Consider the following 25817-nt stretch of genomic DNA (forward strand, 5'->3'; position numbering starts at 1 on the left):
CTGATGTCCCAAGCAACGCTTAGAGAACTTAAAAACAAGACACGATATTCTCTTTGCAAGGCTTAGAAACAATAAGAAGCTTCTGTGTTTGGCAATGTAACTCACTGTTTGGCTGAAGATGGACATGTCAAATTGATGACCATGAAGAAGATTTAGTCTGGCCTTTTTACTTTTTCTTTACAAATTTTAATTAATATAAATATTATTGCATTAAAACAAATATATATCAGAACCCCAACTCCGTAAACTATATTCTGCATCCCACTGTGTGCTGACCCACTCCATAATTACTCAATTTAATTAAAAGTAAAGTAGGTAAAATGTTTTCTAAGTATTTCTAACCCTAATTTAATCTGTTTTATTACCTTTCTGTGGACTTGATCTTTTTTCCATTTTTCAGTGCCTGAGACATCGTGATACAATTGTTAAGATGCTCAAAGAGCGAGTGCTCACATGCAACGAAATTAAAGCAAGAGCTTACTGTAAGAAAAGAAATGTTGATTTTAGCTGTCCTGAGAATTCAAAAAGTGAAGATGAGACGCTGACTGGTAAAGTTGTAAAATATAAAAGAAGTCATATGCAAATGAAAAAGAGCTACTATCTCTTAGATCATGTCACCTCTCTGCAAGTATGGTGCTGTGCTCCCCTGAGGAAGGGTTAAAGTGTTCCTGCGTTACAGAACTCTCTTGCAGCCCTTCTTAGGCAGGCAGCTCTTCCCAATGCAGTTGACTCCTAATGAACCTTTGCTGCAAGTGCAAAAATATCAGGATTGAAGTCAAGTGCTCTTCAATTAAAGATATATTTGCGTAGGTGGGAACAAGTAGAAATTTTGACAGTCTTATCAGCAGTTACATCAAAATGGAACTGCTTTGCAAAACTAGATCCATCTTGCTTTTGAACTTCGTTAAGGAAGAGGACCAGTACTGTGGGAGAAGGAATTCCAAAAATGCCAGAATGATTCATTTGTTCATCTTTTAAGGCTGAGGGGTTTTATATTGAAATGAGCTTTTTATTTCCATTTTTAACTTTGAAAATATAGAACAGAATGCATGAAAGTTGAAGTCAGATTGATTGCTTTGACTGGAAAAAACTCTCTTTATTGAATATTTCAACATCAGATCTGTAACTATCACAACCATTTGTGAAATTTGGACTTTCATCCTCCTCACAGCCCTACTAAGCAAGTACATTCCCTGAGTGTTTGGAATAAAATAATTTTGCAATCAGTGGATTAAAATGTAAACCTAGGTTTGCTTTTGTACAGCAGCACCTTCATGACCTGGAAAGCAAAAATGTAAGTTAGAAGTGTTGCTGCAGGATTAGATTAATCTAGCAAAAGGGGGAAGAAAAAAATGTCCTGAATTTGCAGATGTTTGTCTCAGGAATAATAGCTCTTACGTAAACAATCACTTTATGAGTTCATACGTTTCTCATTCTGCAAATTGATTTCACCTCTTCTGCCCTTTTCTGTGGTGAAAACCTGTGCTTAAATCCAGCAAGCCTCATCATTCTGTTTTTAAATATCACAGCTACAAACATCCAGGGCAAAGAGATGTAGGAACCTCCTTGATTTCAAGTAAAATCTTGAAATCTCCAAGTCAGTGTGAAATGTAAATCCTAGGCGGATAGCACTGTGAATGACAGAGGTACATTATCAGTAATATTTGAAAGATACCCAACTTTTTAACATCTTCTGTGGTCAGGTAATGACTGAGAAAAATAGACAATAAATAACGGAAGTGATGGAGTAGTTTGGTAAATAAATCCCTTTGCTGCAATACAAATATTTTACAGTTTGGCATCAAACATGCAGTATATGTTTGCTATATCGCTCTAAGTGACAAAATTTTTTTAAATTGCTGAGCAACTTTAGCACTGAAAAATCATAATCACTGGACAAAGCAAAAAGGACACTTAGTGTCTACTCTGCCTGGCTCTGGTTCTGATTATGCCCAGGTCCCCGTCAACAACTTCACAGAAATACCTGGGTTTACTGAGAAATGTCAGCAATGGAAGAAGGATCAGAATCTCCCCCTAAATCTTTGCCTATCCATAAATTGTTGCTGTCAGTTTTCAGCAACTCTTTGTTCTGGGCCGCAGCTGATATATATATATATATATTTTTTCCATTCTCTGATTTGGCTATCTTTCATGGTAAGTGTGCATGTCACATAAATATGATTTATTTTTTCTCTTTTTAAGCTAAAATGGTTGGAGGAAGGGTGGAGTGTCACTCCTGAAGGAAAACTAGTTAGTAACGCGCCTGAGGAAAGTTTGTTCTAGGCAGCTAGTGGTTAGCTTTTGTTCTTGGAACTTGAAGGTATATATTTCTCATATAATTAATTTTTTAGGAAGTATACTATGATATAGTTCCAACTGTGAATACTGTGAATATCAGCATTAGTGCCTTTTCTAGCCTCTTGTTTCAGGAATACAGTATGCCAGTGAAATTCATAGGTTAATTGCCTATTGTTTACCAAAATACCAGTTTTCATTGTCTCCTCAGATTGTTCATTTTCAAATTAGGATATTGTCTTTGACTTTAACTGTCAAAACTAGCGTAATTTCCATCTCTTCTATAAAATATTTCCAATTTCTTTATGGATTATCATCTCATTTTTCCTAGCGTTGGTTGGTTTGTTTCTGCTTACACGGGTATTTTATGTATGTCAACTAAAGCCATATACACAGCTCAACATGAAGCTAGGTATTAATGCAGGAATTGCCACAATGGATAAGCCCAGCTTTTATCTAGCTCAGTTTTCTTTCTCTGATAGGTGCCACTGTTAGGTATTTCAGAGGAAAGTGCAATATAGCCCTCTGTAAGGAAGGAATGAAGCTAGCATGGAATGTCTCCCACTGTCGATCTAAGTTATGCCATAAAAACTGAGAATCTGGATGGCTACTAATTTTTACTGAACCTAAAGCATCTTCTGCAGTTTTTGTTAAGTTTATCTGTCTAACCCATTCTGACATCCGACTATTCTCATTGTCTCAATGTTGTCTTGTAACAATGAGTTTCACCTCAGGTTAATCAAGTACTCTAGGAAACAATGTTTGCCTTTATCAATTGTACATGTGTTGTCTTTTCAATTTCACTTACTGTCCAGGAGCACAGCTTTATTCCCCTTTTTCTATCATTCATTATTTTCTACGGCCCTGTAATGTCTTCCCTTACTCATTTCCTCTCTAAAGTGAACAGTTCCAATTGTCTTAATCACTTCTGCCTGAGTAACAGTTTTGTGTGCTTTTAAGTATATTAATTTCATTTTTGTTCCTCTATCCTAATTTTGAAATGTAACTTTATCGATAAGAATTCCAGGCATACTGATCTGTTGGTTGGCAATAGGGTAGTAGTTGTGTAATTCCAATTCCTTTGATTATTTGTACGTTTTTCATTTCATTTTCTCTTGTGAGCCCATGTTTTCTGGGAGGATTTCAGAGGGTTATTCAGTGCTGCACAGGTTCTCACAAAAGCTCCACAAATAGGTCTTCGCTTACCTGAGCATCCTAAAGTACTTTGGTTAACATTTGTCACTGTGCTTTATTGGCTTTCTTTGTTATGTTTCAATGAAAGGGCGAATAGTGTGTTTTGCAATCATTTTAATAAGGATTATCTCTGTTTTTTTAAATTATCATGTACATATATTTATCATACACAGGTGAAAGGTGGGCATTTGGAGTGCAATTAACTAGCTAGTGATCTACTCCTGCTGAAACTATGTATTCTCTTATATGAAGCTCATGTTTCTCCCTGCACAGGAGTTTGAAGTATGCTAATTGCTACATAGTTTAAGGTATTAAATAATAATCTCTTGAGGACTTGATCTTGAGATGCCTCAGAATCAAAGTTTAGTTTTTGCATTTTAAGACTCTTCTACGTCCCATTTTCCAGAGCATTGCCCAAACCTGAATTTATCTCTTGTTGTGGCTGATTGGCATCTATAAAAATTCAGTTTGTCACAAGGTAGAGGAAAATGGATGATCTTCCAAGTCAGAGGCTGCTTCTGTAACTGCTTGCTTTTCATCATTCAGAGAAAATATATCAAACTTTATTTCTCACATCCAAGACTTTTGCAAATGAGAATGTAGGAAAAGCAGTGTGATCACTAGAAAAAATCTAAGCTTTGCCTAGCTTTCACTCCAGATGAAGGAACATTTTTGCATGAAATGTAAAATTTTATCCAAAAATTAGGAGTAGTGATTAATATTTTTTTTTGATCCCCAGATCTAAACGTCCAGTGCCAGTTTCAACCACAGCACCCAAAATTGACTCTCCCAGAGCTGTAATTCCCCACCAGAAGGTATGTAACACATTTTTACTCATCCAAAGTTAACATTTTTATCTACCATAGTAAAGGTGAATGGGTAAAGGTAAAAAAAAATGGGTAAAGGTAAACCTACTACAGAAAATAGATTTTGCCCCTCCCAGATAAGTAAACATGGAATGAATGCACAGGTAGAAAAACTGCCTATAATGCAGTGTACTTGTGAATTTGTACTTTGCTATTTTCTGATTAGCAGAACCAAAGCATCTTGCTATCCTCTGACACAATTTGGTCTAATCAAGCAGCTGGAATCTGTTGTCTTCTTGATTTTGCTTTCATCTAGACTATTAGAATCTACCAAAAGTTCTCAAAATATACATTTATTTTTGTTTATTCTTCAGGAAAAGCCCATTAGACTGTGCCTCAGTGTAACTAAATCCTGACTGCAACTGAAAAGGCAGTGGTTTGGAAAGGGGACATATTAGGGCATTTGAAGACTTGCATATTGCATTCTTGTATTATTAAATAAGCATTGAAATAAAAGAGAAGGTGAGTCAATTTAGTGAATAACAGCAAGTGGCAGAGGAAATGGATGGCTTGGTTTCTGTTGTCAAAGTTGGTTATCTTCCATAATTTAAATTTTTCATATTAGAACAAACATCATTCATTGACTGTACCTGGCAACTCATCATCTATATTTTGGAGGCACTGAGAAGTAAGGGTGCCTGAAAGATGGTGTACATCCTTAGGCTAAAGCACTGGGGAGGATGTTTGTGTTGCTGATACACCTAATTAGATAAATGGAGAGGAGGTAAAATCCCCGTTGCTGTAATTTTACCCATTCTGTAAGTGGCAGTTTCATCCCAACCTTGTAACATAACTAAGAAGCGCTTAAAATTAAAATACATGGGGAACTAGGTGATCTTCAGTTTTTAGCAGTTCTGATTTCTGTAGGTAATTTTTAAGGATTTTTTTTAATAAATGCCATGCTTTCCAAATTCAGAGCTCAGAAGGTAAACATCATCCATGTTAACTGCTGCAGACACATTCAAACTAGCAGAGAATGAACGTGGGGAGAATAATTTGATTCAATTGTATTTTGCCAAGTTTGAAATGAACGTGAATGGCTATTTATTAGTTGAGACAGAAATAATGTTATTTCACTCTGGATCTTGTAAACTTTTTGGCAAGGGAAAAAGAAATCAATAATTTATCTTCCTCAGAGTTGTTTCTGCTTATGTCGTGATTTTGTAAATACACTCTGGGAGAAAGTTATTGTAAGTCACCAAACATAAATTCCTAAAAGAAAAAGGACCGTTCTTTTAGTTGTACTGGTGTTCCACTGCACCAGCAAAGTAATAAGTGCAGGAAGAGGGAGAGAGTACTTATTTTCCTTAAGAACTACACAGAATGCTGTTAGTATTCAAGGCAGCAAGTACACATCTCTCTTCAGAGTTATTCACCAACACAAGACTGACAACTATCATTTGAGACCCTCAATCACACCTGTGCAGGTATGACAGATTTGACTACTTCCATCCACCACAGGTACATAAAAGCCTGTATAAAGATGCATCAGATTTTTATTGGCTGTATATTAGGTGCGCTTCTTCCCTGGCAGGTGTTAATTTTAAAATTACTGCCATAGACATTCAAAGCTGTTTACCACACAAAGCTATTTTCTCCTGTAACTAACTACCCTATAGAACAGTTAACTTACACACTGTAGTTTTTTAAAAGTCCTAAAAATACCTTTGACACAAAAGATATAAAGTAAAAGGTCACTTCACATCTTCTATTTTAATCCTTCAGAGTGATATGAGAATCAAAGGACTTGGTCCTTTTTCAAAAGTGTGTTGTCTTACACTTGAGCATTCTGTGTCGGTGCTTAGGAATGGTTTATAGGGGATGTTGAAGGTAGCCTGTTCTGAATGGGCTACAGGCAGTAGTTGCAGCTGGAAAAAAGATTTACAAGGACCTGTCTGTGGCAGAAGGGGGCATCTAACTGAAGGTATGGTGAGGAACAGGTTTTCTAACAGTATTCAGACATTTTTTTTAGGTAAGGTCCTTGGCCTAGGGGAACAGGCAGCAGTGGAGTGCTGGAGTGGGGCACCAGTAGCAGGCCAGGAGGAGTGACATTTATGTTTTGGAGTACAGAAACTCCTGACCAGATATAAAAACAGGAATTGTGAAAGCCAGCTTTATGTCTTCTTGGGCTAAGGCATGTTCTGAGTAATAGAAAAACCGAGGTAGACAACAGTAATTTTAACTGTTAGAAAGTAATCAAGGTAATGCTGAGTGCAGAAAGTGGAAGACTTCTCTGAGGGTGGTTTGGAAGGGAATGAACCATTGGAAAAGAGGTCTCAAAATCCAGAATAAAAAGTCTTCAGTCATGCAAAGAGCTGTATGGGGATGTTGAAATAAGGTATGTTAAATATATATAAATATACTGGAAAATCAAGGTTCCTTGCTTGTCCCTTTATTATTTCTATCAGTGGTTATCACTGTAGAAATGAAGAATTCTTTGACACATAGGCAAGAAGCTGTCTCCTCCACATCACTGCCTGACAGCGTTTAGACTGATGGTTCACATGAAGTGAGTTCAGTTGCGTTTCCAAAATAGCAAAAAAACTGCCTTACAAAATGTTCATGGTAGTGCTGTCCTTGAACATCAAGGGAAGTTTTTCTTGCCTCTCTCTGGGTCAAGGTTAAGGCATGGCAATGTTAGCTGAAGAATCTGCATCTGCAAGTTCAGTGTCTTAGTATAAGACATGAATTCTTTTGCACATTATTGCTGATCTGACTCTAGCTTCCACTAATTTTCAAGCATGTATTTCTTCTTTTAAAAAGATGTGAGGAAGGTTTAAGAAAATCCTGAGTTCTTCAGCATGATAGAAATTTGTCTATGTTCCCCAAGTAACATACATTTTCTCCTTACTTTCTTGACCTGATCCATGTTATGGATGACACAGGTTCTGCAACCCTAAGTATGGCATCAGCTGTGCTGTAGAACTATTATTAGAAATAAGAGTTTGTCTGATTTGCATTTTCACCATTTCCTTCTCTAAAACCAAACGTGCAACAATTTTGATTTCGGATGAGTTGAGGTCAGATATTTTGCACAGATGAGGCATAGCTGGGAGGAGGGCATAACTAAGGCTGAAAGCATTCAAATAGCAAGAATAAGCACGAATCCACAGACTTGAGACTAAGTCATCAACAGTCAGTGAGTTCTTGCAGCTGTTCAGGGGGACGTAATACAGGTGAGGATTCACCTCAGTGCAGTTCAACATGTTTGAGCTGAAGCTTGAAGGCTAAACACGTATCTTTAACACTTGCCTCTTTGTGTAAAAGTATTAAGACAGCCTCTTTAATTTTGATAATATAACTACACTACCAAACACACTTACTCCAGAGTCCCGTTAAGGATCTCATAATGCTTAGGACTTGTTTCATGACAAAATTGGAAACCTGTGTGGCTAAGAGAAAATAGATGAAGAGATGATTGACTTTAGCAAAGCATAGTATGGAAGAACAGGCTGAGCCAAAAACTGTTGGGTGTCTTTGAGCAGAGTCACTTAATGCCATTGTGCCTCCATTTTCTTTTCTGTAAAAAGCTTAAGGTAACGCTTAGCTTCTTCTTGGGCATGCTGGGAGGTCAAGTTCATTACTGTCGCCAAAGAGTTTTAAAATTGCTCTCCCAGAAGTGCAAAAAGGTGGAGTAGTTTATGAAAGGCTGTATGGTCATAGGAACAGACAAATAGAACTTGGTCTGTCAAATGAAGACCCAAAAAAATGGTAAAGTATCTTCCTATGTAAATTTGTTTCTCATTTTTCCCATGTGTAAGAAGGAGCATTTACCTTTCTTATAAATCAAATATTTATAAGGAAAAGAATAAAATATTGCAGTATGGAAATTGAGCTGATTCATAGCTTCCTTGTATTCCCAAAAGTTTGAGACTCCTCTACATTTGTCAGTTCAAGCTTAGTCACTGACATTACACTGGGAAATCAAAACCCAGTTTTCCCCACGTAGTGTAAGGGTTTGCTGCAAGATCACAGCATCCTGCTTCAGGGAAGAAGCCCATTGCTCAATGTCAGAGCCTCCTCTTCTGGTCGGCTGAAGAGTAGCATCAGACTGGCACAAGTGGAAATGTTAGCTTGCTTTTCCAGCCACAGAGACTATGAGACAGAATGGGATGAGAAAGCTGGGCAGCAAGAGAGTGCTTGTTACTATTGCTGAGTTTCATGAGATGTCGTGCCAGTGGCTACGCTGCTGCTCAGTATTAGAAATGTGACCTTCATGTTTCAGAAATCCTTTTGCTGCATTGATCTGTTTTTGCAACTGAACTGAAAGGGAAAAAATAAAAAAGTTTGTTCTAAAATATCATCCCAGGAATAAGCTGAATGAGAGATACTTTGTAACTCACCACAGGAAAGAGCTAAATGAGCTGATTATTGGGCAGTAATTCTTCTGCAGAAATTAAACGGCAGCTGTCTGTTCCACTCCTTTCTCCCCAGATAAAGGGAAAACACCTACATTGAAACTACCATGAGTATTAATGCAAAATGGAGGATGCTGCTAACCTGGCACTGCTGGGTTCCTAGGAGTTCTACCATTGGGCTACTAGTGTGCTAGTATTCCAGCTGGAAATTGTTTGAGGAGTAAAACCGAAGCTCGTTCATGTCATAAAGCTTGGCAAAATCATCAACTGTCATTTCTTACGGCTGACCTATAATTTTCCCTTTGCTTATTGTTAATGTCCAGTAACACAAAATTACAAAAATGCATTTTGATTGAGGAAATATATGTCTTTTCTCTCATTAGTAGTTAACACTGATACTGTATAATTAGAACTCTTTGCATGTCCCTTTATTACATGGTTTAGAAAGGAAACCCAAAGTAAATTCAGATAAAAGAGTTTTCAAGGTTACAAACTAATATAGCTCTGTTATATCCTGTTTCTTCTTCCTTGCCTCCATATTGTTTTGTTTTGTTTTTAATGTTTATTTTTTCCCCTTTGCTAGCAAGTAAAATTAATTTGCACAAGTGGTGATTTAATTTATGAACACGTCCTTGTGCATGTGCCCCTTTTTAAAAACATTTTTAGAGAGAATCTGTGCTTTCTGCTTATTTATCGATACTTGGAAACTTGCAGTAGGCCGCTTAAGGTTGGTTGGTTGATCTTTTCAACATCAGGGTGTAATGGCTGAAGTACGTAGTTCAATTTTATTTATTTATTTAAAAAAAGAATAGTCTGAAAAACACTTCTGTGATTATTTATTTCAACAGCCTCGGGCAGCTGTTATTGCCAGCTAAAATCTCTTCCTGTTTATTGCCACGAAAAAATGTTCCCAGTTCATTTTATCTGACTTACATGTTTGAATCAAAATGTCTTAAATGTATTAATGCTATGATTAATTTTATCCTCCAGACCTTTAATTTTGTTGGGTTTTTGTTTGTTTGCTTTTTGCAATGAATTATAATTAGATAAGTCATATTATCTTGATTTTTTTCCTCTGAACTCCTTAAACCCCTGAACTTAAATATGTAATATAGAAAAATCCACGAGGAGAATATAAAATATTTATCTTTCTAGTGAACCTTAAAATGAAAATCAGTAAATGATGTTAATGGTAACCAATAGTAGCAGAAACAGAAAATCACCTGCTGGTGTTCTGGCTTTCACTGGGAGCAGGTTGTGAGCTCCATCCCTTCTGCAGAGCAGTGTCCCCTCCTTGTTCCTGTCCCCCCAGGCTGGACTGCAGCCTGCTGGCAGCGTTACTGGGAGCAGGCAGGTATCTGGGTACCAGCTACAGCTGCAGTGTGTCCTAGGTTCAGAGGGAGAGGGGAAAGTGATCTTCCTTCTTTAGCAAGACACATGTAGCCCAAATCAGGCTGGAGCCAGGACGTTAAGTTTCTGAGATAAACTAAAAATCAATATTATGGGCTCTAGAGAAATCTATAAATTGCCAGGCACTCAAATATTTTGTTGGGTACTTCAGCTGTAGATTGAATTTTTTTTTTCTTATTTAAACATGGAAAATTTTTGCATCGTACCCTAGATTAGGCAGTTTCATAATTGATTATGCTAATTGTTCCTTCACATTGTGTGAAGCAACCTCCCAAAAAACAATTGCCAAAATATTTTCAAAGACATTGCATGTAGAGAGCCTGAACTGCTGAACAGACATGTTTAAAGATTAATATAGTGCACGTATGGAAACAGCTTTGCTCAAATAAAAAAAAAAAAAGGAAACCACAGAGATAGGTATTATCAGGACAAAGGCTGACAAGCAGAATAGTTTAAAAAAAAAAAGTTTTTTTTCCATATCCAACCATAACTAATGACTGTAATTTATTTTAGTTTTTTAAAAATATGAATAAGGGAACTGAGAGGAAAGGCAGAAAACGCCCACCTGAAAGAGAAGTTTGTATCTTCGTTGATAAAATTGTCGATACTGCAGGTAGGCAACCTTCTAAAAAGTACAGAACTGCAGTCACTACACTGCCAGTAGACGGAAGGAAAAGAGGTGATTTAACCCAAAGGGTACTCAGTGCTTCCTGTGAAGTGCTAAGTGCTCTCCAGTCCCAGTGACTTCGATAGTGCTACTCCAGAATAAGCTTGAACTAAAGGGCAGAATCAGGGATAGGATGTTTTAGCCAACATGAGCACAGAATTTTTACATGTAACTTCCTCAAAACTGAGAGAATGAGCTGTATTTATTAATTGCCATTCAGCTTTTGGTTGTTTTTTTGTTTGTTTGTTTTTTGACAATTGCTGTTTCCTATATTGTGTTGTGAGAAAAGCAGTATTTCTCTTTTCTGATAGTACGTTTTACTTTAGTTTCACTGAGTTCCATCAATAGCAAATCATTTATGAAAATGAAGCATGGTACTGCCTTTTTCCAGGATGAATTCTTGTTAGTATGATTCGAATTTGAGCACCAGCACAGCACAGCACCATACTTCTATGGGTATAGCTGTTGTCAGGAGAGCTGTGACTTTGACTAAAACAATACATCCTGCTGCCCTAGTTAGAAATACTATCTGGGACATAGCTGTAGGATCATACAACCTTAATTTATATACTCATGCACACATTCCTTCAAGTGGGAATTATGCAGAAATGATCAGAATAGACTATTCCTGTCCATTGAGCAGATACTTGTTCTTGAGTCCAGTTGGTCTATTTGCTAACCATGCTGCATGGCCTAATTAGCATGAATGAAAGCCTGTGAAAGCAATGCAACGTGTGGGCTTCAATAACTTCAAGTGTACTTATGAAAAATAGAATAGTTGTATTTTTATAATAACGAGATTGACTCTTGTGTCTGTATATTATTTCAAATAATTCTGACCTCAAGACATCTTCTAAGATTTCTTAATTATCCTAGAACTTAATGGACGGTGTTGTCTTCATATGCAGTTATTGCTGTGAGGTTGACTAGTAGTAAATGCTTTTTTAATGATAAGCTTTTGTTTGTTGATTTGAACTAAAAAGCAATAAAAATGCCTGAGTATGTTTTGCTTCCTTTATTTTGAAACAGTGAGATTCTTCATTTAAAATCTTTCCTGAAAGGTTGAATGCTTTGGCCCTTAATCTATTTATTGCAAGTTTATTGATATGTTTAAAAAGCAATAATTGCAGATGTGTTATTTTTTGCATGTGTTCTATGATTGCTCTTTTCTTTTTTTTCTCTTCTTGGCCTGCATGTTTGCTACTACAGGAACCTGCTTGGGAAATCAATGACAACAGAACAACCTTCAGTCCTCTAACTAACACGTCGACTGGGCCTATGGGTAGTGTTTTAGCAACCAATGGAACATTTTCAGGCTACCTCAACAAGCAAGAGATCAGCTTTTCAAATAGCTCTTCCTACTTAAAGACTACCACAGTTAGATCTTCCATGTCCTCTCAGTCTGTGACTCCTGACATTTCACCTGCAAAGAGTAATCTAGGTTCAAAACTAAGCCCTGCCTTGGCTGATGGCAATAGTCCTGTACACCAGCTGAGCCCTGCAAGGCAGTATAACAACCCTATTGGCCTTTACTCAGCAGAGACTCTAAGGGAAATGGCTGAGATGCATAAATTAAGTCTCAGACGAAGGGCTTCAGAAGGTGGACTTCCTAGAGGGTAGGTAACATGGTAAAATATTTAATATTTAAATAATTTCATAATAATATTCAAGTGTGATTCTGCTGAAAAATGAATGTACTAGTACCTACCCTATTGAACGTTTGTCTTGTAATCGTGATTAAGGTCTGGAACAATCTTTAAATTGCATAGTACCCCCCACAATATATACACAGTACAGTTGCAGAATAACTCTTGGTCTTTGGTATCTGAATTGCAATATGGATTGGCAATAATCACCAGAGCATGAGGAAGAACTGTGACTGAAGTAACTGTAATCACCGCAGAGTTTTGGCATTTTCTATTTTAAACTAATGCATGCAGTCTTGTAGAGTCTAGTATCCATACCAGCCGTTATAGAAGCTGCTATAAAAGAGAAATTGCTTTGACCAGCATCTGACATCCTAGTGTACTGCAGTGTCTTGCTATAATTCCTTAATATATTGGCTTTCCTATGCAAAATGAGTCAAAATCGCAATTTGCTGAATCCTCTGGTTTGAACATCATCTGTCTCACATCTGATCTCACAGCTTTGTTCTTAACTTGTATGTTAAGAAGGTAAAATCTGCAGATGCTGCCTTTGATCCCACGCTGTCAAGGTTTTCAGTGTGTTAGTGTATTGCAGACTGTTTTATTGGTAGGTGTGTAAAGTGAGCAACTTGGGCTACAGTACATGAGAAAGAGCAATATTAAACAAGTTTTCCAACTTTTTCTGCCTTCATGTATTAATTTGCAAACAAATCTCAAATTTGTTTATTTGTGTTTAAAAATGAAGAGAAGTTTCTTATTATGAATATGGGAAGAAGTGTAATTTCAACACTAGGGACTTGGTTACATGAGGAAAAAAATCAGACAATCCATTCAAGGTGTGATAATGAATGCATATTTTCAAGTACTTTATATCTGATTACAGAAGCTCTTTTCTAAGAGTAAAACTAAGGGTTTTAAGTTGTTGCAAAGGATATTTAATTCCTATAAAAGATCACATACACATGCTTTAGATGATTCATGCAGTTTAGATAATTCATCACAACTCTCTTGAGCAGTCAGCATTTCAAATCCTAATTAACTTATCTGAAGAAATCCTATACTCTTTTCTCATACTGGATAATTAGGAAAGGCCTTTCTTGTTTAAAGGAAAATAGTTTAAATTAATAAGCAAGATCAGCAAAATAAACCTCAAAATGCTCCTTTCCTCATTTACATTTTTTTTCAGGACAACCAATTCTTGTCTTATTTCAATACACAAAGTTTCCTGGGAGTATATCTCACTGTCTTTCTCCCACTATCTTCACATACCTTCTCAACATCCACAAGGGTGAGTGTGAAGGGACTGTATTTTGGATGGCTCAGCATTCTGAGTATTTCTCTATTATTAAAATTACAACACAGCTGCATTTACCACTCACTGGAGTCAATGTGGACCACATTTTTGATGCCAGAGAGCGTTGCAATAGGGCTACGTAATATAATGACTGTGACTATTGGGGTAGAAAAGAAGTGTAGCTGCAGGAAACATTTCACTTTCTTCACTCTGTTGCTTTTCCACACTTTGTCTCCTTTTTATGTGTGCATTCACAGCCAAATATAATTAAAGTTCTCTGTTAGTGCCCACCCGTGGCAATACACTGAATAACAAAGGAAGGTTCTACCTTGGAACAACCATCTGAGATTTTTTTCTGAGTTTGAGCAAAATTTGAGTCAATTTGCTGACTAACTGCCTGTAATGTCCATAGCAGTGATAAATAGTCTATATTTTAAACATGAATAATGAACAAATAAGAAAATATATGAAAAATTATCTAAATGTTCTGTTAAATCAGCCTTTATCCTGCAGCTCAGGAGCAAACTGAAAAGATGGAAGAGCCAAGAGCTATTAAGTACGTGTCTTCTCAAGTAATTCCTCTGAGCTTTAGAGCATTCTGAATCTCTGTTTACATGCAAAAAAAAAAAAAAAAAGAAAAAAGAGTTCGTTAAATCTTTCATTCTGCTCCCACTGGAGTGTTGCCCATGAAGTGAGAGGCATCTTTCTTACTGCTCTGCAGATAGTAACATGGAATGCGCGACTATCTTGGGACTTCATATCATCCATGATACTCTTGATCTCATATATGAGCGAGCACACAGGGAAAGCACTGTAAGACCTGCAAAATCAGCTCTGGACTCTGTTGTTTTGGATGAGACAAAGATTATTAAATTATGGAGCTTCAAAACTTGAAGTTATTATGCATTCATGAACATCCACTTACCAGTATAGTAAAATCTCCAAAAAAATTCAAGTCTGGGGGTAGATCTAAACATGTATTTTGTATTTCAATTTGGTGTTGTTTTCACCAAATCTTTTAAGCTTAATTGTGCGAATTGCTGTCAGAGGCTTAGCTAAACCCTTTGGAAAATCCTATCAGTAAACTAAAATTAATCTTGACACTATTTCCTTGACCTTTGAAGAATAACAAAGCATGTGTTTCTCTGATACACTCTTACATAAAGATTTTACCATCTCGGGCCAGGGTGGAAAATACAGAGGTGGCTTGTTAAAAGTGCGGAACTTTATGTGCTGAAAGCTCTGGAAAGGGGAGCATTAATAAATACGAAGAGTGAGTCATAGGTTCTAACATGTGGTTCTTTTTCATTCCAGTCTAAGTTATTTTTCACGTTGTAGGTCAAGGGCAGTAAATACCTGCCCCGCGTGTACGTGCCAGGTGGCTTGGGTTACTGGCTTCTTACTGTGTGACCTCTGTGAGCAACAAGTTGGGTGTTTCATACGTGTCCGTATTTAGAATTAAGCTAAAATAGTGTGTGGCTCTGAACTGGAGAGGTTTTTTTCATTGCACACTGAACATAAAGAGAAGGAAAGCTTTACTCATTTTGAAGGAAACTAGTAACGACTTCATGTCTAAAAAAATCTTTCCTGAGATATGTGGCTGTTGAGCTGTTCCTAGTGTGTGGACGTAATGATTTTTTATCTATAGACATATTTTTACATGCAAATAAGTGGTTCCTGTCATTATGGCCTGTCTTAAGGATCTCACAGTTCTGCCTTTGAAGTGTAACTGTACCTGCAAGGCAGAGACGTGGATTAGAGGATTAAAGCAGCCATCAGAGTCCACTTCAGAAAATGATACTGTTACACCATGTTTCATTGTAAATGAGTGTCCAGCTGTCCTGTAGGTACCTAAAATGGATATAGGATCATTGAGGTGCTTACAGGCTGCAGTTTGTTCCTAATATAGTTCTACTGGTTCCTGTAACAGACTGATATATTTGGCTTAACATAGGGTTTATGAAGTTAGAAGAATATTCCTGAATCTGAGAGGCTGTAGAACGGTAATTATAGATGGTGATCTGTGATTGCTTTTCCATGGAAATGCAGAAGTGCAAATCCTTTACTGCAGCTTTGTCTCATTAGAGTATTTTTCGCTCATGAAAAATGCAGCAGGATGAGCCAATTGCAAAAGGTCTGTGTGTATAAAAAAAAAAAAAAAGGCAGTATATCAAAGGTTCCCCAAGACAAAAGCAGAAAGAGACAAATCCAGTTTAAATGTCACTCTAATATTGCTGTCCAGTGTTTTGTATCAATCCCAGATCCACTCCAGATCCAGCCATGTTACAGCAGCAATTTGGAAGGTTTAGTGCCCGATTCTGTCAACAGCATTCTGTGCAGCTAAATAGGAAGAAATGTTTATTAACTGATGCTGGACTCTCTTCCTTTTTATTTTGCTCAACCTATGATAAATTACTCTTCATCCAGGAATAAGAGCAAAAAAATGATTATCTAAGTTTTGAAGAAACTAAGGGGAAAAATATTGCAGCCTGTTAAAGCTATTTTTCCATCCAAAAGAAAGAGTTATTTGCCAATAATATAGTATAATATTACCGTCTGAGCATGCTATCTTCATTGCTGCAAGCTTTGGCCTGTATAAGGCCTACGTTTTGAGCCTGGTATTGTGTTCCTTTGGAATGACCATGCAAATCAGAGTCTCTTCTTGTTTATGGAGTGAAGCAGAATATAGGATGACCATATTTTTTTTCATACTGTGTACGTAACACATGGAATAAAACGTTCGGATTTGGATAGCCAAATTAGAAAACCAGAATGCATGGAATCTTTCTTCATTTCATGTGCAGAAAATTAAGAATGACTATGCAGAAATTAATTGGCTTAAACCACTGTTGGCATAATGTAGGTGCTGTTAAATTTAAGCCAAGAGGTTGTTAAATATAAAGGCATATTCTTTAGGTTTAGACTTAGAACATTCTTTGGGTATTTTCCAGCAAGTAAAAGACAAAAAAGTCAATCTTGCAATAGCAATTCTGAGGATGGTGTGAGAACAAACTTCACCCCTGAATATTTAGTATCTGAGGGAAGAGGATAATTTCTGCAGCTCATTTGGTATTGTCAGATGAGGATATACTCTGCCAATATTTTTTTTTTCTTTTTTCTACCATAGACTTTGACAATAGCACATTCAGAGATGCACAGCAATAAAATCGAGGGTCAGCCAAAATGCCATGGTACCTTGCTAAGTCCTAGTGGATAAACTGTAATCCCTGCATTTTTTCCTTTTTTAATCATGTTGGGGTTCTCAGACATGCATTTGCTTTTTGTTCTTATTTGTAGATGGTCCGAAAATAAAGCTTTAGTAAGCTTCTGTAAATACCTTTTGCCCTTTGCACTCTAAAAACTATTGTTATTTTCTGTTTAGTTGTTTTTGATGTTGTTTGTTCTCTTTCTCTTCTTTTAGGTTATAACCAACACCACTTCCAAGTTAGTATCACTTCTATACAGTGCCAAGTATTCGTGTTACGCTCTATGTGTGAAGATTTGCTTTCTGGGGTAGCATGATCCCTTGTGTTCCTGCTGTGTTTTGCTTACAAGTATTGTTTTTTTTTTAAATAATCTTGTTGTTACAGCAAGTGTCGTACGCTGCCACTGCTGTCCAGTGGTGCTATGTTCTAAGCACATGATGTGTTTGGCATTTCGTGGTGATGTTCTAATACAGCAAATGGAGTTAGCATCTGTGTTTGCTCAGTTCTTATAAATACTTCAAGATTTTTTCATTTCTACAGTCAGGATTGGATTCCTCCTAACTTTTTAAAGAATCTTCATGCCTTCAGGATTTGGGGAGCCTGATCAAAGCCTTTTTTGATGTGTTATTAGTGATGTATATTTTTACGTAAGTATTAAGTTAATTTCTGAAGGCCCACTCCACTAAAATTCACATTTAGGTTTGTACTAGATACTGATATTGAAAAGATCTAAAAAGTAATTGACCTGAGTAAAAATGTTCCCCAAATAAGAAGACACCACTGATTTGAAGTTGTGATTGATCTGCTTTATTTAGGGAAGTTCACAGAGTCCTCAGCTCTGATCTTTCGTTTCCTAGGATAAGGGCAGAGGGTTCTCTCTAAATTACTGCTTCTGTCTCTGAACTGAGCGTTGTCAAGAAATTGCTGAAGAGACTGGGCTAAATTCAGCTTAAAATAAATAATGGTCTTGGTTAAATGTCAAATTTAAACTGAAAAGAGGAAGTTAGAAGCAGTAGAAGACATAAAGTTGAAATAATATTTAATGCATATAATGTACACTGGTCTGGCATTCTCAGTTGATTTTATGAGGTGTGAGAGCGATGTCCTGCATATGATATAGCTCCTTTGGACAAATGAAGTTCTTGCCAATTTACATTGATAATTATTGTTACAATTGTATTGGAAAGCAGAAGTCACATTATAGGGGTGTTACTATCTTACTTTCTTTGGCATTCATTTTTCCGTATCATCAATAGTCCTTTTCCAGCTTAGCAGAAAAATCCCGTTCACTTTGCACATTTGCTCCGGCTGTCTGTAGGATCTTACTTCTGCCAATTTGTCCTGGAGCACAGCATCCCTTACAAGTATTCATGCCTTCTGTTTACTTCCAGGGTTATAACGAAAGCTCTGCAGCTGAAAATCTGTACCTTTTTCTATTGCTTTTATGGGAATCTTGTTGACTTCAGTGAAAGTTTTGCCTTGGTATGTGTAATATGATTAAAACGATTGGAAGGCATCACTGAAACTGTTTAAATGCCATGAGTCAAAGGCTAAATCACTATGACTATTGTTGTTAGGAAAGCTTAGGCTGTTCTAAGGTTAGTAGCTTTTATTTATGTAATTGATTGTGGAAACCAGTTGTTTTGAGCATTATTCTTTAGAAGTGGCAAATTCAACCTCTGTCTTTTCATTCATAATCTTCTCAGATCTTGGGTTTAGAATCTCTTCAATACATCTAATAGTGTGTGGAAAAGAGAACACTGAATTCCAGATTTCAAGGACCTTTGTGTTCCTAAAGATCAGGTGATTGATGAGGGTATTACAAAGAAAAGACCATTGTTAAAGTAAGGCATGTACATGCTGGAAGGTCAAGAGTATAACAGCTTGCACATCTCTGCACATCACGTTTCAACAGATGATTTTTTTAATAATAATAGTATTGTCATAGTTGAAAATAGCTAATGAAGTGACATTTTAAATGTGAAAATGTCTTTGTAAAAAGATGATTTTCACTTTGCACTGCAAGCATAATGCAGCTTCCCGTTTCCCTCCCTTACAGTGGTGTGTGTAATTAAAAGCTATGGCTGTAATACAGCATGTGTGTATTTATGTTTCTGTTTCTTGAGCATGTTGCTGTTAATGTTCTATCAAGTAGTTTTGAGTCGTGTGTAATCGTATCTCTCCTACAGCCCATCTTCAATCAGGGCATCCCACCACTAAAAAAGCTGAAAGCATAACGGAGTCCTCTGGCTGGATTCAGGGGGTGGCACGTCACCTTTCATAATCACTGGAAAACTAAGCCAGATGGCTGCCAGCTTTACTTGATTTTCCATTTTCCTCCATGCAGAGTTGATGGTTCAGATTTAACACTCAAACACCCCCTGTGGCTAACCCGTGACAGACAGGAACACTCTTGTTCCACTACCAGAGCTGATATTGTTCAGTCACAGGAAGAAATTCAGCAAGACTTAATATTGGCTGATAAACTTATGATCTAGTGATTTTAAACGGAAAATGAAACTTGATTTAAAAATAAATAATCTTAAAAATATAGTAATATTAACATATAAATATATAAAAATATATAATATAAACTATAAATGTGTGTTTATATAAATATATAAATATAAATTAATTTATAAATTATAAACATATGACTAATTTAAAAATAAATAATCTTAAAAATAAGATTTGGGGGGGGGATGGGACGGGAGGGGGTGGAATATATCCACTTCTAGCTTTTGGCTCAGTTCAAAATGAAACCTTTGTGACATACCTGTGTTTCTCAAAGGATGGACTCTGTTTTGCTCAGTTCTGGTGAGCATCCAGAATCTATACTGCTGTCATCCTCCTGCTGTTGGCAAGATAAGAACAGCACACTGGATATTAATCTTATCTCCCACAGGTTAGAGAAGAGTGGTTACTTCAGTGACTGACAGCTGAGCTCTAGATGTTTCATTAAAACTCCAGACAATCCTCAGTCGTCACTCTAGGACTGTGACAATATACAGTTAGGTGGTACAAGGAACCCAGGTGCAATTTGGTGGAAGTCTGACATTAAACTGGCTCTTCCTATTGCTATGGGAACTCCAGTTATCTTGATCATGGTTCAATTTCTCAAATAAATGCCCTTCCTTGTAAATGAAGCCCCTGGAAAAAGATGGCTACGCCCTCCAACTGCAATTGTCCCATTGATTGGAGTGTGAGGTATTTTGATTTGAGACTGAGCATTTATCATGTTACAGCAACACTTTGGCCATTTGCAGATTTTGTGCAGATTAATTTAGATTCTGCAAACAGAGCTTTGAACATTAAAAGCTTTGAGTACTAAATTTCACTATGATTAATCATGCAGACAAAAAACACTGTAACCTAAATAATAGCGAAGCTGACATCTGTTCACCCCATTGCACTTCCTAGCACTTTGTAAGACCCTTCACTGGGAATTCTCTGAAGTACCTACATGCATCCGTGGGTATGGATACATACAGGTGTGCATGTATATATGTGTGTATACACTTACACATATATATTCATGTAAGAATATAATTTCAATATCTGTAAATAATACAAATAGGGATTTTTTTTTGAAAGTGACAACTCTCACCTTTTTTTCTGTTAGCACGTTTGTGAGCCAACACAAAAACGCCATCCATGAGCGCAGCCAGCTTTGAGCTGTTACTTGTTATTATGTTGTTTCTTATTCTCTGAACAGAAGCTTTTGTGGTGAGATGCCGTGAGTACGCATGCACACTCCTCTCTTGGTGCTTTTTCTCCCACTTAACTATCACACCTTTCTCCTTTCTTCCTTCCCTTCCCTTTTGAACCTCACTCTTGCATAACCCAGTACGGAGTTCACGGAGCGTTTCAACCCCAATGTCCTGAAGGACTCTGCCCTGTCTACACACAAACCCATTGAGGTGAAGGGCCTAGGCGGCAAGGCTACTATAATTCATGCCCAGTATAACACTCCGATCAGCATGTATTCCCAAGATGCTATCATGGATGCAATTGCAGGCCAGGCACAAGCCCAAGGTGGAGAATTTGCTGGGTAAGATTATTTCTTTGTGTGAAATGTTCTTCCTCTGCATGATACACCTAATAACCCCTATGTGCATGACAACAGCTCTTCCTTGACTCTTTTTTCTGGAGTATCTTATCCGTGAAAAATAGAAATCAATTCTAGATAGTGCTTGAAAGCATTTATTTATTTTGAAGTTAAAAGGGTGGATAATTAGAAAATGTAACAATTTTTAGTATTCTTCCTAGAAATGGTAAACCCCACCAAAATATATTTAGTGCACCATATATGAAGTTAGATGACTTTACATTTATCATGACCGTGCTTTGTAATAACCACTGTATTAATGTGCATAGTTCAAAAAAAGAAGGGGGTGGGATTTTGATTGATACATAAAGAATGTGACGTATTTATTTAGTACTGTCTACTGTTTTATTATTCAGAACAGAATGTTCTGTATTATCCCTATCCCTAGATTATATATTGTACATATGCATATGTCTTATGCATATGCTTTGGTATCCTTTGGACTATGGCAAAATCCATTGATCTTTAATGATTTTGCTTTTCTAGTGCATATTTCTGCAATTCTTATCTGATAAACTTATCCACATTTCTTATGGCTTAACTGAAATTATATGTGGCATGAATGTAGTGCTGTTTCTTTCTTATCAAGTATCTTTCTACGTAAAACAGAACTTAACTGCTTATCACATGACACTGAAATATAGGTACAGCAACACGCATAAACATAGTTTCTTTTAAATGCTAGCTGCAGCCTTATTCAAAATGCAGATACTTTATGTATTTGCTTGTGCTCCCTTCTACTGGCCATTTTTTTTCTATTTTTTAGACTTCTTATTTCACTAATTTTCTGCACCAATATTATTTCATTGCGTTCATCACGACTCTCCCTAATTGAGAGGAGGACTCTTTCCTCTCAACCTTTTGTTCATGTTGACCATAGCTCAGTGAATCTCCACAGGTGTAAGTAGACCCATATTTCCAATTAGCAAAGTACGATGAAAGAAATTCATTGTGACTGTGGTTTTTGTAATGGTTCACATCCTTCATAGGTATGGATTGATATATTGGTATTTTCTGTTAAATGCTATGTCATTATATAACGCAAATAGTACTTAATGCTTAAAACTTGACTCCCAAGCCTAACATTCACCTGATTCCAGAGGAAACTCATTTCTATTTGTACATTCAGTCAGGTGCAGAAAACTCTTTAAATCTGCTGTGCTGTGTGTTACAGCCTGTTTTGTAACTTTTTTTTTTGTTCTTCTCAGTAGATTGTATTATTAACACAGCATTTTAAATCTAGATATAAAGGCAGGGTTCTTGTTGATGTAACAACAGCCTACCCATTGACTGACCTGCAATCATTTGATCAAACACATAACTCATTTCTTTAAGGTGTTGTTTTGACATTTGTGTTATTCTGAACTTTAATTTGCAGTGGAAACTGAGGATACTCTTCAGTTTGCTAGTTGATGAAGTCTGAGATAAGAGTTCGCTTAATGCAGAAATAATTGTATGAGAAGCTTCTCATATAAAAGCAGACCAAATTGTGTACTGATTTATTTGCTCTCAATTCTCTGCCTATAATGTGGTCTCAGCACTTAATTACTCTTCTTTGGGCTTTTAGTGTTACATTACAGGTAAGTCCTGAAGCCACGAGGCAGTATGTAAGACAGTAAGTGTACTTGCACTGCAGATCCAAAGGGCTTCGGTTCTTTTTGGCAGGCAATAGCTGGAAACACTGTTTACTTTTGTTATCAGTGTCATTAGAATTTGCATAAGGATTATTTCTCCAGTTTGACCATTTGAAATCAGCGATGTTTCCTGTCAGTGAGATCAGCATCAGGTGTATGTTGCTTAGAAAATAACCCACATATACTGGGCCACCAAGGAAAACTTAAAGGAAAGCTTATAAACTACACTGCACTTAACTCAGACCTCATGCTGGAGCTTAAAGGTAGCAATATTTAACTGTCCTGACTTCATGTCTTTTCTTATTCTATGTTGCTTTGTTACAGTTGATTTTGATATACCAAGAACCAAGAGTTGGTTGCAATAAAACATTGTGGTTAGGTATTTCAAGTACATCTCTGTCAAACCTCTTCTGAATTCCATTAGGCCGTTTCAGCCAAATTCACAATTCATGTAAGCAGATGTAAATCCAACAATTTTATGAGGATTAAGATCTAACAGTTCCAGTAGCAGAATCAATAATGTGATTGTACAAACTAAATAAAGTCTAGCATTTAATACAATAAGTCAGCTTGGCCGCATGATTTACCAACCTGCAGGAATTGTTTGTTTTTTTTGTTTTTACCTCTCAGAGCTTTTGTTATGAGGTATAATCAGTCTAATATCCTATGTCACAATATTTTGTTGAATGCTTACGTTAGGGATAGAAATCTATAGTCCTTCCTAAGTTTTTACTTACCAGTTATTGACTTGGTCAAATTAAAACTGAGTAACGATTCCAGGAAGTGATTCACATGGTAAGCCACAGTTTATAATGAAGTGCAAGATAAAATCACATTTGTACTTATGCAAAGAGGTTTGACTGTCTTTAAAGATTGTTTTAGTATTAATAATATCTGACCTGTATGATGATGTGGAAAAGAGAGAGGTTTTTTTTTGTCAAATCCTACTGTAGTATCAGGAGATTGTATGAAAAACCTTCAAAAGATCTAACCCCTTAGGGCAGATTTTTTTTTTTTTTCAGTAACATCAGTTTGAGGTAATGTGCTTAAAGATGTATGATATTTCTGCACATGCACACCCAGATGGAAAAAAAAATTAAATTAACAAGAGGTATAAGAGCTACTTATTAACATTGTTCTGTACATCATCCGGCTATCTCTAAGAGTCAACTGTCACATTTAGCTTTATGAAGTGCTTATAATTAGCGATGCTCTGTGTTTTGCACTTCCATGCTGAGTGGTTCATATGTCCTAGTTACTCATCTGCAATATAATTACAATTTTAGAAAAAGAAAGAGGCCTGCTGCATTAAAGACAGAGTTGGAAATATTCCAATGTATTGCATTAATCTAGTTCAATTTATAGGAGCGTATTTCACTTTGCTAGGGAAGGTTAATTCACCAAGCTCCATTTCCTGCCTTAATCATCTACCACAAAGATATTAATATGTCATATTAATGCCACACGTTGCTACTGTAAAATTTGTGATCTAGGCTCTAGGGGTGTTTTAACTACCTTTATGCAAATAGCATATCTATACATACACTTTTAAACTGCTTCTTCGTATACTGGTGATAATATAAGAATAAAGCATTTTAGCTAGAGCATTTAAAGCATGGAATTTGAACTGTCCATGATTTGCATACCATTGTTGCCACAGTAGTCCATAGTTGAAATCAGCAGTATTATTCATGTAGTTGTTTATTATCCAGTCTGCAGCAGTCTGCAGTTGTGAAATTTGCTATCATATCCAGCAGTTTTTTAAACTTCAGCAGCATTACATTGCAAGTGTAAGATTATATTAACTGTTGGCCAGATAAAAGCAGTCACCTAGGACAGTAATAAGACAAAAGATACTGCATGCTTAGTCAATACTAAGACAAATGCCTGAAGAAATGGAAACTTGAAAACCTGGGTCTGTTTTGGGGGAACTTTTTTTCAGAGCTTGAACTAAAGATTCCTATTTAGGTTTTTCCCCTAAGCTACACTCCTCCATGTAGGTAACCGTACTGAAACACAAAAGAAAAGGAGCTGTTGGTTGTGCCCAGCTGGGTCCTCAAGAAAGTGAGAAGTTGGCTTATTCAGGGTTTATAAGGAATATAAATACTCCTTTTATTTAAAAAAAATAGTCCTAAGGAGTTGGGGTGTGATACAACCCTGTATCGCCTGCGCTGCGAGTCCATAACGTATGTAAGCACACATCATGTTTCTGAGCCACCTGCAGTCTTACCTGAAGAATGCATCCATGCTATTGTCAGGTGCAAATCCATTAAAACAGCTGATGTTATGCAATGTGAAGTAGAGATGTGTGTCAGCTGGAAAGTACAGATATTTAAGGCATTACCTGGTAATATGTTTTTATTAGTGTAACTTTTTGTTGTTTGTAGAATACCAGACATACTTTGGGGCTTTTTCTTGATTTCTCTCGTACTTTCAAAGCACAAAAACAACTTCCTTGTAGATTTTCTCTGCAAAATGGCATCCGAAAGAATTCCAAGTTTGAGCCTGAAGCACAGAAGCAACTTTTACAGCAGGTGACTGCTCCCTGAACTTTATAGCACTGACTTAGTTGGACCATATGGCCCTGTCACTTTTTAGACTCATTTCTCAGTTTTTGTGAAGTTGAGCATGCTGCTTGCAAAGCTCTACGTGGAATAGCACATTAAACCAGTTACAATAAATCACTTGCTGCAGAAATAGACCTTGTATTTACAGAAGGCATGGAGTCAAATTACTATATGACTGCATACATCATTCCCTCACTGTATATTTCTGCAGTTCTGTCACTATTTAAACTGTGCTATGCAGAAATTTTCACAGAAATAAAAAAGCTATTAATAAGTCTATTTCTCACTTGCATTATTAATCAAAGAAAGCTTACCTCATTTGTGCTACAGAGTTTTGTAGCTTTTGGTTTAGGTGTACAAAACTGGAAGTTTCTGATATATCACTGTTCAACGCAATTAGGGACATTGTAAGAGCCTGAGGTATGTTCTGCTGCTGAAGATTTTAGATATAAAATATGTGCGGTAGTCTTGAGTACAAGTCAAAACTTCTTATGTTTCACAAGCTTAAGTAAATGATGAATCCAGAGTTATGGCAGCTGGATGTTTAATTCAGAGTTTTGGCTAAGAATAAT

At 36.6% G+C, this 25817-nt stretch overlaps 1 protein-coding gene across 15 annotated transcripts in view; it reads left to right on the top strand.

Moving 5' to 3' along the window:
• Positions 1–25817, top strand: part of LDB3 (LIM domain binding 3) — a 121760-nt gene that overhangs the window by 46059 nt on the left and 49884 nt on the right. For all 15 annotated transcript variants that reach the window (XM_067000701.1, XM_067000698.1, XM_067000699.1 and 12 more), the window contains 3 exons: positions 4229–4304; positions 17152–17174; positions 20784–20987. In XM_067000701.1, the coding sequence (XP_066856802.1) occupies positions 4229–4304; positions 17152–17174; positions 20784–20987 (303 nt within the window). The remainder of the gene's footprint in view (positions 1–4228; positions 4305–17151; positions 17175–20783; positions 20988–25817) is intronic.

This window comes from Anser cygnoides, chromosome 7 (genome assembly GCF_040182565.1).
Source record: "Anser cygnoides isolate HZ-2024a breed goose chromosome 7, Taihu_goose_T2T_genome, whole genome shotgun sequence".
NCBI lineage: Eukaryota > Metazoa > Chordata > Aves > Anseriformes > Anatidae > Anser > Anser cygnoides.